The following is a 13563-nucleotide window of genomic DNA, read 5'->3' as shown; positions in this document are numbered from 1 at the left end:
GAGGGAAGGCCATCATGTGCTGGACCAGCATGGCCTGATCAGGGAAAGCATGTAGTGTGGTGTAGGGGACTAGTAGGGTGTGTGGAGGAAAAGACACACATAAGGCTGGGAGAAAGGTAGGAAGCAACTAGATGTATCTAACTCACATTTGTTTAATCTTTTTTGTTGAGCATTTGGGTTATTAGTTTTCTTGAGCTTTTCTTCTTTCCTATTATAAATAAAACTGATACAAACATCTTAGTATACACAGCTGATTTTTTTCTTTTGAATTATTTTTTAAAACAAGTTTAAACTGAAATTACTAGATTAAGGGAAAGGGGGTATGATTAGTTTCATAGTTTCTTACATGTTTCAAGATTACTTTTCGTTAGTCATTAGGGAAATGCAAATCAAAACCACAGTGAGATACCACTTCATACCCACTAGGATGGCTATAGTCAAAAATATAGTTAAGTGTTGGTGAGGATGTAGAAAAATTAGAACCCTCATATGCTGCTGGTGGGAATGTAAAATGGTGCAGCTACTTTGGAAAAGTTTGGCAGATCCTCAAAAAGTTAAACATAGAGTTACCAAGTGACCCAGTAATTCCACTCCTAGGTATATACCGAAGGAAATGAAAACATATGTCCACATAAAAACTTGTACACAAATGTTCGTAAGAGCATTATTTATAATAGCTGAAAGGTAGAAACAACCCAAATATGCATGGAGAGGTGAATGAATGAACAAAATGTGGTGTACCCATACAATGAAATGTCTATTATTCTACCATAAAAAGGGATGACGTACTGATACATACTACAACACAGGTGAACCTTGAAAACATGCTAAGTGAAAGAAGCCACTCACAAAAAAACTACATACTGTTTGATTCCATTTGTATGAGATGCCTCGAATAGGCAGATCCATAGAAACGGGCTAAGCAGGGGAGGGGAGAAGTGGGGATTCACTGCTAATGGGGTCTCTTTTGGGAGGATGAAAATGTTCTACAACTAGACAGTGATAATGGTTGTATGTCACTGTGAATATACTAAAAAACATTGAATTGTACACTTTTTTAAATGGGTAAATTGTATGGCATGTGAATTCAATATCAATAAATATGTTTTGTTTTTAAAAATGGAAAAAAGATTATGCTCCAGAAAAATTTTCCTTTCTCATTATCATCAGCAATATTTTTGTTCCCACCCCCCCCAAAAAAATTACCACCTTTGGGTTTATTATTTTCATTAAATTTAATAGGTATGAACTGATACCCAGAGTTTATCTAGTTAAATTATAAGCTTTCCTATTGAATGTAATCTCTATCAGAGCAGGAAGTTTTGTCTGTTTTTGTTCACTGCTATAGCTCTAGAACAGTGTCTGGCAAATAATTGGTACACAGCAAAATTTGTTAAATGAATACATTTTGATACTTTTAGTTACTAAGTAAACGTTTTTTCCTTTAGTGTTTTAATTTCATAATACTTTGTAAGCTAATTGTTCTTAGCCTGAAAATCTTTTTAGAAAGAGGCTATGTATAACTAAATGAATTGAATTGATTGTACTTCCTCTAATGAGTGATCTAGTTCAAGTTCTTTGACTTGATATGCTTTTACTTTCTTTTGAAATTGAGGATAACAGTAGTTTGCAAATGTTCGAGTATGAGGACCGCCTTTAAACTGATGTCTATGTAATAATTGTACTTTTTGTATCTGTGGGTGGAAAAACTGCATAGTGACAAGAAGCCTTTATATTTTAGTTTCACCGTAGTATCTTCAGAAATTTGCAAAATCGAGGTGCATAATATATGAGACATATGCTTATTTATTCTGTAGTCTGTGCACGGTAGCTATATGATAATTCATGAGCCCATGGCAGTCGTTCTAGAAGCCACCAGGGGTTTGGGACCACTAAGTTAGGAACTATTTAATATTCGTATCAGAACTGAGGAGGACTACTGAGTTGTAAATAATAGCTAGTATAGGAGATTATACCTACTTATGTGTTTTTAAAATTCAGTTTCTGAAGCTATCAGTTTCTTTTAAAGACTGAAGAATATTTGAAAAATCAAATTTAGAAGTGCCTTTTAAAATTTACTTATTTGACATTATTTGTTTTAGCAAAAAACCAGAAGCAAACTAAATGTCTAATAATGTTCAATTACATTTTGGGCATATTTGTCTGGTGGAAAGTTAGGCAGCAGTTGAGTATTAGAAATTGTAGTTCTGACCGGATGTGGTAGCTCACGCCTGTAATCCCAGCACTTTGGGAGGCCAAGGTCGGAGGATTGCTTGAGCACAGGAGATCCAGACCAACCTGGGTAACATGGCAAAACCCCGTGTCTACAAAAAATACAAAAATTAGCCAGGTGCGGTCGTGCACGCTTGTGGTCCCAGCTACTTGGGAGGTCGAGTATCGCTGGAGCCTGGGAAGTTGAGGCTGCAGTGAACTGTGATCACACCACTGCACTCCAGCCTGGGAGAAAGAGCAAAACCCTGTCTCAAAAAAAAAAAAAAAAAAGATATTTTAAAAGAAGAAATTGTAATTCTTAGAATTCAACAATTTAAAAAGCAGAGTATACCATCACGTATTCCTAAACATTTAAACTGTGATTATATGAAGTGTTTCTGTACATGGTGAAAGACAGGAAAGTAATAGTGCTTGTATTCAGATAGAGGAATTTTGGGTAATTTTTCCTTTTTGGAATACTTATTTAGCAGTTGCTGTTGCCAGACACCAATAAGCTCTTTTTATGATTTAATTTAGGGGTCATTAAACTACAATGCATTTGACTTGCCGGGCCTATTTTTGTATGACCCACTTGAGCTAAATAGTTTTTGTACTTTTATTTTTTTAATTTGACCAATACAGTGCCTTTAACCTAGTATATTCAAAATATTTCAACATGTAGTTAATATTAGAAATACATTAATAAAATATTTTACATTTTTTATATGAACTCTTTGAAATCTGATGTGGATTTTACACTTACGACACATCTCAATGTTGTCACATTTTTACATTTTTAAAGAGTTGCTTTAAAAAAAAGAAACAGATGTGACAGAGACCTTATATGGCCCGCAAAGCCTAAAATAGTTACTATTCGACACTTTGCAGACAAAGTTTACTGACCCCTGATTTAATTCATTTTATCCTGACAACATTCCAATAAGAAGGGGTGCTATTATTATTATTTCCATGTTGGAGATGAGGAAGCTGAGGCACAAAGGGTTTAAGTAAATTGGCAGCATTCGCTATGTTTTAGATCATATTGTAGGCTCTTTCTACAAACTTGCTAATCCTGTGTTTCTTTGCAGTGTAAAAAGTGGATAGTGGCTCACGTGTCAAAGGATGGCACGGTCACGATCTAGATCCCCCAGGTGGAAACACAGGTGAGCAGTTCTTAGCAGAGTAAGCTTGGATTTGGGATGTGCTGTGACTTTCAATTTCACCAGTACTAGTAAACACTTAAGCTCCTGGGACCTGGTTATTCACAGTAGGTACTTTATCATAGTAGAGGTTGTATTTCTACATTCTATTAGCTGACAGCTTTGTTTAATCATAGCAGGTGGCTAGAGTTAATCCATAATGAAAAGCAATGCAGTGGCCACGCAAGAGAGAGTGAGAAACATCTTTGAGAGTATTACATTTTTTGAATTAGTGAGTAGTTTAGAACTCCTCAGTATGGATTTCATTTTATTTTTTCATAATTAATATGTTTAAAGAAATTTCGAGTTAGAAAATAGGGAGTTTTCTCTTTCTTCTTCATGGCAGAATAATAGAGTTTTGAATAGTTCAATTATAGTCCATTTCTCCTCTTTCCTTCTTGGTAGTATCAAAAGTATGTATAATTAGATTGGAACAATTTAACCAGTCTTTATTGTACACCTGCTACAGGCAGGTTCTTGGGCTACAAAGGCAAATATGCCATCTTCTTTGGCCTCAGCAAGCACGTGGTTGGGCTGGGAGATTGACACCATGGCCAACTATGATACAGTGGGGAAAATGCTGTGCTACTTATTGGGACAAAGGATTCTGGATTTCTAGGGAGGAAATAATTCTGTTTTTGTGGAGGGAAACGGGGGTGCTAAGAAAGTCTTCAAAGAAGAGATGAAAACAATTTTATCTGGGCATTTCAGGATGTGTAGAACTTCTAAAGACATAAAGAGTGAAGAGAAATATTCTAGTTAAGGGAGAGAGCAGGAGCAAAGGCACCGAGCTGTAAATGTGACTAGTATTTTCTAGGACTTAAAAAGGACCATCATTTCACACAAAAAAGGCAGACCAAGATTTTTCATGTTAAGATAACTTGCCCATTTTGCTTATGCGTTTCAGTTATGCAGTAACTAATCAATCATTTTGTCAACAGTTTTCATTTTGTAATTCACAGGAGCAACTTGTAATGGCAAGGAACTTGAGAAAGAAAAGGGAATGTATAGAAGTGAATGATTTTAACAGGGTATCACAGAGGTCATTTATTTTTACTTTTTTATTTTTATTCTTTTTTTTTGAGATGGAATCTCGCTCTGTCGCCCAGGCTGGAGTGCAATGGCGTGATCTCAGCTTACTGCAAGCTCCGTCTCCCAGGTTCACGCCATTCTCCTGCCTCATCCTCCTGAGTAGCTCGGACTACAGGTGCCCGCCACCACGCCCAGCTAATTTTTTGTATTTTTAGTAGAGACGGGGTTTCACTGTGTTAGCCAGGATGGTCTCCATCTCCTGTCCTCGTGATCCACCCGCCTCGGCCTCCCAAAGTGCTGGGATTACAGGCGTGAGCCACCGTGCCCGGCCCACAGAGGTCATTTCTTGATAAGACAAAAGGCGCTGGTGAGGGACACAAGAGACCCTGCCAAGCTTAGTGCCTGAGTTCCAGGTTCCTTCTCAGGTTTCTTTGTTAAAAACTATAAAGGATCTGATATTTTACCTTACTTGCAAACTAACACATTATTAGCCTGCCACAGGGCACTCTTGGGTCAGAGACAAAGGCCTTTATTACTCAGAGTGTAGCAAGCAGCTTGAGCTTCATGTTCCTGTCATTCCCCCCACCCTCTGGGTCCTGTGAGGGCTGGCACTGCAGAGCCGCTCACTGGATGGATGCTGTGAGGCAGCGAGCTTTCCATACAGGCAATGGGGTTATAGTACAACTGAGGAACATGAGTCCCTTATCAGGGGCTGCAGATAAACCCATGCAGCCTTTGCCTTGGAGGAGACATTTATTTTATTATCCTGGACAGCAAACACATCAGCCCTTTTCCCTGAGTGAGACCCTATCTCTATCTTGCAACACTGCCTTAGAACAAAGGTCGTCAGTGCCTCTGCTCACAGGGTGCTCGCAAGGCGTGCAGAACTCAAGAGACTGTGGAGAATTGTCTCTCAACAGACTCCTTGAGTCTTTTTTGTTCCTTTAGGAAAACCAAAAACAATAGCAACTGTTCCAGCAACCTTCTTCAGAGGAAAGGGACACTGTGCAATGAAACATATAAAATAGCATATCAAACCGATATTGAATGTGAAGTAAGGATTAAAAGTAAATTATTGGGAATTCCGTCCAGACTGGAAGACCTTTGACTCTGGCTGCCAGCTTTTCTCCTTGGCTGTGAAAGAGATGAAATCTTCCAGGAAGTCCTCAGAGGCTCCACTTGCTTCCTCCTGTGATGAGGTGTAGCCAGCTGGATGGCAGAGTTTCTGCTTTAGCTAAATAACACTTGCCGGTATGTCTAGCTTGATGACTCCAGAGGGCAATATTGCCAAGTTCAGTATATAACTCCTAGTAGGTACATGAGGAAGGTAGATCTCCCTCCTTTCTTGTAGGGAGGGCACAGACTTATCGAAAGGAAAGGGTTTCACTCATGGTTGCGCCAACTCCATGGTGGCTTCTAAGAGAGAGCCATAACAAAAGCTGCAAGGATCGCTTCCTCATTGATTAGAAGACATTAAATCCTCAGGGAGGAGATGGAGAAATTGGGCAGCTCAGATGGGGTGAAAGGTCCCCAGGTGCAAAATGGAACTTTATTGTGTCCCAGATAGTGGCACACCTCTCTTTACATCTAGGCAACCCAGACTGGTTTCCCTGGATACAGAAGCCTTCCGCCTTAGTGGAAACACAAGCCTCAATGTTGGCAATGCTGAGGTATGGAGAAGGTAGTTCCAGAAAGGATGTGCTGTCCTTGGAGAGCATTATAGCTGCTTTAAAGTATAACTTCACCGAAGTTACAAGCTCTGTTCGAACAGCACATCTTTCCATAGAAATGCAAAGGAACAGATCTGGGAAAGAAAAGCAACTTACCTATGTTAGAGGTATTTCTGGAGGAACTAAGCGTGAGATTCAAGTCTTAAGAGCCTCTTGTTCCCCCTTCTCCCCCGGTTAAGTACATATGTTTTGCTCCTTGATACAGCCTTAGTAGAGAAAGTAGACAATCAGCTGGAGAAACTCTGGGCCTGGCTTGGGTCTGAGTTTGAATTGTAGCATCATTAAATCTTAGACTCTAATTTATTGTCAGAGGTAATGTTCAGTTTGCTGGAGACCCTCCTACACATTGATTTGTGTGAGTCTTGCCTTCCTGCTTGTTTCTTACCTGGCCTTTGAACCGGATGTAAGCTTTTGCTGACTAGCCCTTTGAAGTCACTGCATCTTCTTTTGCCAGAACTTTGCTGTCAGCAGTCTTCCAAAATTGATCCTGCTGTGCACCTAAGCTGGCCCTCCTCCAATGGGACAGGTGTGCTCAGCTCATTTGGATAAGCACATGGAATACCTTAGTTCAGATGGAAAAGAGTATGCTTGTTGATTGGGCAGTACCATAATCAGATCCCCAAATGTACAATTTAGAATGCAGATGTAGCAAATTGATGAATTTAGTTTGAGTGGAAGAAGCCGAGGGATCCTAGGAAAAGCAACTGTTTTTGGTAGGTCATATTGAGACACACTTAGTTGATTAAATGAATTACACTTTTCTGTGTTTGTTTACATAGGTCTTTATCACCAGTACCTAGAAATGCTGAACACTACAAGCAAAGACATTCACACGGGCATTATGGCTGTGAATATAGGAAGGATCCAAAAAGACCCGTCGCTTGGAGAATGGACAGTGAGAAACATGGACAGAGTAAACCAAGGATTCCCTCTCGTGGAAATATATATTACCAGTCTTATGAACATAGATCACCTTCCCCTAACATAAGAAACTCTTTAGAAAATGTTTATATGTATAAGCCTCACCGAGGATATTCGCCTGGAAGAGGGGACAGTAACAGGAGAGCTCAGTATATGCCCAAATACTCAGAGGGTATACCCTACAAAGAGCATGAGAGGAATTCTTATCCCCAGAAAGTGCAAGGAGGGTATAGTCCTGATGACCACAGAGTTAGAGGAAGTGGGAAAGGAGGGAAACCACCTCAGAGGTCAATAGCAGATTCTTTTAGATTTGAAGGAAAGTGGCATGAAGATGAGTTGAGGCACCAGAGGATACAAGAAGAAAAATACTCCCAGTCAACTAGAAGAGGCTCTGAAGACTTTGAGACAAGGAGCTCATTTCAGAAGAGGTATAGGAAAACATTAAACCTCGGTAATTTAATATAAAGCCTCAAGTGAAAAGGTCTGTTTACTTTATGGTTGAAGATAACCACCTTGAAAAGCTTTTGTCTAAAAAGACAAAAAGCATTGTAATTTAGTTATGGGGTACTGGTAGTAGTGAAATATTTCTTTTTAGAGTAAATCATGTTGATGGCTAGAATACTTTTAAAAGATGGTATTTTCCTCTTTAACTGCCTTGTGCCTGTAGAATTGGCTTAAGGGATTATAGATTAACTTGCCACTGCATTCTGCATTTAAAGCCATGCTGCCCAACATTCTACACATATAAATTCTCCCTTTCTTCTCTCTATTGCAAGTGTAACCTGCTTTATGTCAACACAGGTATCCTGAGGATCGTGATTTCAGAAAATATGGACACACATCAAAAAGACCTAAAGATGTGGAGAGGTATGAAAGCAGAGAGCCTGCCAGGAACCCAAAGTGGAAGCCCGAGCATTCCCTCCCACCTTACCAAGAGGACACAGACCAGTGGAACCTTGGGCCCCAAACTTATCGACATGCTGAGAGGGAACACCCAGAGACCAGTTCAGCAACCAAAGTGTCCTATGACTATCGTCACAAACGTCCTAAGCTCTTGGATGGGGACCAGGACTTTTCTGATGGGAGAACTCAGAAGTACTGTAAGGAAGAAGATAGAAAATACAGTTTTCAAAAAGGCCCTCTAAATAGAGAGTTAGATTGTTTTAATACTGGAAGAGGGAGAGAGACTCAAGATGGACAAGTCAAAGAACCTTTTAAACCGTCTAAGAAAGACAGCATTGCCTGTACTTATTCAAATAAAAATGATGTTGATTTGAGATCTAGTAATGACAAACGGAAGGAAAAAATAAAGAAAGAAGGGGATTGTAGAAAAGAGAGCAATTCTTCCAGTAACCAACTTGATAAAAGTCAAAAACTTTCTGATGTGAAACCCTCGCCTATCAATCTTAGGAAGAAATCACTTACAGTTAAAGTAGATGTGAAGAAAACAGTAGATACATTCAGGTATTATCTTTGTTTTTTCTTTATGATATTTAATAATGTTTCTACAATCTTTATTTGCAGCTTCAAAAATGGAATTAATAGTGTGTTTAGAGTCCATCGAGTGGGAGGGATTGCCAAGAATTTTCCCAAAAAAAAAAAAAAAAAAGCCCTGTAGTGAGGCTGTTTCCTGTGATTAGTTACATGGGAGCGATTTCATGTCTCCTTGTTTCCACATCCTATCTCCAGATGCTTCTTGGATGCGGGGCATTCTGTGGAGTTGTTCCTCTTCACGAATTCACGTGTTTTTATGCTGCCAGGTTTTCCTTATGCAAGGATTAGCTGGGTAGAGTTAAAGAAAACCTAGTCCTTGCTCAGTTTCTCGGAGTCTGTGCTCTCTGTTGCCTGAAATTCAGAGAATTTTTGAGCTGAAAGGGACCTTAGCAGGCCCTAGTTTTATACAGGAGGAAAGCGCGGCCCTGAGAGATGAAGTGACTTGTCTAAGTCAGAGTGGCTCGGGCTCAAATCCACGTGTTCCCTTATGACTCAACAAGGCAGGTGACTTAATGTGGTTTTTGCTGCCATCTCATAATGACTGGGGCTCAACTAACTAGATTCTCCCAGGTAGAGGAAATTATACCATAATCTGGGAAGATACCTAGTTATAAGACATTTACTTTAGCCCTTAATGATTCTTTAAAAAAATAGACTGTTGTTGTTGTAGGTTATATTCTCTTAAAAGCAGACTCACGTGCTTTGCTCCTTGATGAATATTACTTCCATTTATGGATTCTGAGAATAATAAGGCACTGCAGTTGGCCTAAAACTAAACAGCTAAAACTGTTCATGACCTTAATACACTACCAGTATGTGAATGAAAAAGGGGTGGGCCATGTTGATTTGGTATGTTTATATTCATGCTTGACTCATTTGTATTTGAACCAAAAATGAGAGAAAACAAAATCCAAAGGGTAGAATGGGGAGGGAGGTAAACCCACAAGTCCTTTTTTGTAAAACAAAATATTTTTTGTTCCTTTTTCTTTTCTTTTCTTTTGAGACAGGGTCTTGCTCTGCTGCCCAGGCTGGAGTGCAGTGGCATGATCACAGTTCACTGTAACCTCAAACTCTTGGGCTCAGATGATCCTCCTGCCTCTCCTGTGTTGGCCTCCTGAGTATCTAGGACTATAGGTGCATGCCACCATGCCCAGCTAATTTTTTTCTTTTTTTGTAGAGACGGAATCTTTCTCTGTTGCCCAGGCTGGTCTCAAACTCCTGGCCTCAAATGATCCTCTCTCCTCGGCCTCCCAGAGCAGTGGCATTACCAGCCTGAGCCACTGTACCTGGCCCCTGTTCCTTTTCTTAAATTTAGACATGGCAACACCCCACCTCATAGTTCTTTTACATTCATTGCACTTGTAGAAAATATTTTTAAATATACATATGTGCATATATATATGTGCTCAGAAAGCATTTATAAGTATGATTATATTACAGAAAGTTCAAGAAATAAAGGGGGGGAATCACCCATAATTCTACTACTCCACAACAATTTTATTTGCATTTTAGTCTAGTTATTTTTCTATGTATATTTACACATGACTGCTGTGGTATCATATTAATAATTTTGCATCTTTTTACATATGTCTTAAATAATTTTGTGCTATTATATCTCCTACTAGTTCTTCATCTTAAAAGCACAAAAGCTTCTGTAAGTACCAAGTTTAAGAACGTTACCTTAAGGGCTGGGCACAGTAGCTCATGCCTGTAATCCCAGCACTTTGGGAGGCTGAGGTGGGAGGATCGCTTGAGCTCAGGAGTTTGAGGCTGCAGTGAGCCATCATCATGCCACTGCACCCCAGCCTGGGCAATAGAGTGAGACTCTGTCTCAAAAAAAAAAAAAAAAGGGAGCTTGGATTATTGGATTACATCCTGATGGCTATGAGATATACATATATAACATATAACATACATACTTTTCTTTCTTTCTTTTCGAGACAGGGTCACGCTCTGTCACCCAGGCTGGAGTGCAGTGGCGCGATTATGGCTCACTGCAGCCTTGAACTCCTGGGCTCAAGTGATTCTCCTGCATCAGCCTCCTGAGTAGCTGGGACTACAGGCGTGCACCACCACACCCAGCTAATAAAAATTATTTTGTAGAAATAGAAATCTTGCTATGTTGCCCAGGCTGGTCTCAAACTCATGGCCTCATGCGATCCTCCCTCCTTGGCCTCCCAGAGCACTGGGATTACAGGCATGAGCCACCGTGCCCAGCCTTAAGCTTTTTTTCTATCCAACATTCTATTTTGAAAATGTTCAAACATACAGAAAAGCTGAAAAAATTCTACAGTGAACGCCTATATACTCACCACCTAAAGTCTACGATTAACAGTTTACTTTCATAATTACATATCTATCTATTCATCTATTGTTCCACCTTATTTTTTGGATATTTTTCAAAGTAAGTCGCAAATGTCAGTATACTCCCATTACCTTATACATTTTGTTTATAGTTCCTCTTTTTTCTTTTGAGGTAAAATTATATACAATCAAATGCATAAAAATCTTTAACTTTTTAATAAAAGTAATGATGTGGCCAGGTGCAGTGGCTCACGCCTGTAATCCCAGCATTTGTGGGAGGTCGGGGCAGGCTGATTGCTTGAGCTCAACAGTTCGAGACCAGCCTAGGCAACATGATGAAACCCCATCTCTACAAAAAATACAAAAATTAGCTGGGTGTGTTGACATGTGCCTGTAGTCCTAGCTACTTGGGAGGCTGGGGTGGGAGGATTGCTTGAGCCTGGGAGATCGAGACTGCAGTGAGCCATGTTTGTACCACTGCACTCCAGCCTGGGTGACGAAGCGAGACCCTGTCTCAAAAATAAAAACTAAAAAAATAAAAGTAATGATACCCCCATATTTAATAATGAAGTGTGTTATAGTTAAAAGAGAATTTTAAAATTGTAACACTTTTAAAGAATGCTAGAAATACCAGTTTTGAAGAGTTTTATTTTAATAGACCTCATTAGAGATACTGAACAGTTAATTTTATAATTTGATATGAGAAATGGAAGCTTGATCTTTATCATGTGTCACAAAAATGAGTTTAAAATGGAGACTGCTGCATCTTTTATTTTGAATTTATAAACTATGATATTGTGAAATCTCATAATCTGTCACTGGTGTCTGGCGGCATACCAGGGCCATTTGAATACCTGCCCAGGGCCTGCAGGATCGCTTGTATAATAGCCTCCACTGCAAATCCTCTCTGTTCAAAGACCTGAAAAATAAATAACTGAGCAAATATATGCATCTTTTCAGTATGATAAAGCGTCATACTCAACAAAATCTTTATTTCCTGGTGAATGGGTTGTGGGTGAATTTTGTGGTTTGGATTTAATTATATGTGGACTGATCCATAAAACAAAGATAATGCCCTCGGTAGAATTATGTTTTCAACTATTAATATAAATTAGATTTTTCTTTTCTAGAAAAGAGTAAAATAATCATAGAATGCAGAGAGAAGTTTATTTATTGGTTAACATCTAGAGAGTTTATCTGCTTTTTTTGGAAATGCTAAGATGGCTAATTTTGTGCATTTATTTACTTAGCTTTGGTTGAGAATTGATATTTGTTCTTCCAATTATCAGTATGGTTGAAAACATAAGGTTATCACTGTGATTTTTTTAGATTCTAGTTTGTATCTAGAACAGCAGTAGGTAAACACTTGCTTGAATGTTCACTGCATAGTTAATGCTTCTGTTAAGAAAGACTGTATTCTAATGATCCACTCTGTCAGAAACTTCATTATCAGAAATTACATCTGAGTCATAATTATATGTTTCAGAATGTAAGTTAGGGAATCACAGTATGAAAATTTCTACTAAGGTTGTTACATATGCAAAACATGAACTGTTGTATATATGCATCTGGAAGTTTTGGGGAAGACAAATGCAGGTGTTAGTTTAATGTTGGGCTTGAGTGGGTGAGGGCTTGACCCTTGGCTAGGCCAGGAAGGAAGAGGAGGAGGGAGGAGGTGGTACTAATATCTGGAGCAGAATAAGCTGCTGCCGATGGATCAGAGGCTCCTTTGATCTCATGGGAAGCTGATACGAGACACCTGGGACATGGGGAAGGTTGTCCATCAGCATTCATAGCTATCAGAGTTGATGGTGGACTGAGTACATTGGCCACATTTGTGTCTAATCCTTTATTTCCCACTGAAGAGACACAGAGGGGTGTCTCTACCCCTATCAGCTCTTTTCCCAGTTGGAAAGGGGATGAGGTGGGCAATGGGCCCCAAAGGACATTGGGACCCTGACACTCTGAGGAAATGGGTATCACGCAGGCAGGGAACAATGTGAAAAGCCATAACTGAGACTGAAGGAAGGGAACCTAGTCACATAAGTTTACCTATGATGGACACTGTTCCGCTGGAGGCAAAATAAGCTGCAGGTGGGGATATTTTTTATACCCAAATCTGCCACCTTGCTGTTATATAGCATAGAAAACTAAAGTTCTCCCCTACTTTTAATTTCTCATATGCATTTTAAAATCAAAAATTAATTGAGAGAAGGTTCCCTTTCATTCCTATTTTTGACCCTAGCTTCTCTTCGTGTCTCTTAGGGGGCCTTGTGTAAGGATTCTGTTGGCAGTTAGAGTGCATAGGTTTTTGTCTTCCTATGGACCACTGATCAGCTTTGTGACATTGGGCAGGTCACTTGGCTATAACCTTTTGGGACCAAATTAACCTGCAGTTCCTCCTGGGTCTTTGAGTCTGCTTGGATTGGCCATGTGTTGGTGACCATTGAAGCTGAGTTGACAGACACATGGAGGCTCATCCTGTTCATCTCTGAACTTTAGTATATATTAGAAATTTTATATTAAAATATTAAATTCAAATTGGTCTAAGTTAAGCAAAAAATAAAAATAAAAGCCAAGAAAGTTAAAAAAAAAACAAAATTAAATTGGCCTCAATTAAAATGTTGAAGTCTGGCTGGGCATGGTGGCCCACACCTGTAATCCCAGCACTT

At 39.3% G+C, this 13563-nt stretch overlaps 1 protein-coding gene across 18 annotated transcripts in view; it reads left to right on the top strand.

Annotated features, from left to right (window-relative positions):
* BCLAF3 (BCLAF1 and THRAP3 family member 3) overlaps window positions 1-13563 on the top strand; it is a 74703-nt gene that overhangs the window by 18591 nt on the left and 42549 nt on the right. For all 18 annotated transcript variants that reach the window (XR_010139029.1, XR_008518033.2, XR_008518034.2 and 15 more), the window contains exons 2-4: window positions 3300-3374; window positions 6952-7521; window positions 7895-8557. Coding sequence is in view for 14 of the 18 variants with exons in the window: in XM_002831444.5 (XP_002831490.1) it covers window positions 3334-3374; window positions 6952-7521; window positions 7895-8557 (1274 nt within the window). In the remaining 4 variants the exon portion in view is untranslated. The remainder of the gene's footprint in view (window positions 1-3299; window positions 3375-6951; window positions 7522-7894; window positions 8558-13563) is intronic.

The sequence above is a fragment of the Pongo abelii genome, chromosome X (genome assembly GCF_028885655.2).
Source record: "Pongo abelii isolate AG06213 chromosome X, NHGRI_mPonAbe1-v2.0_pri, whole genome shotgun sequence".
NCBI lineage: Eukaryota > Metazoa > Chordata > Mammalia > Primates > Hominidae > Pongo > Pongo abelii.
This window is presented reverse-complemented; position numbering and strand designations above follow the sequence as displayed.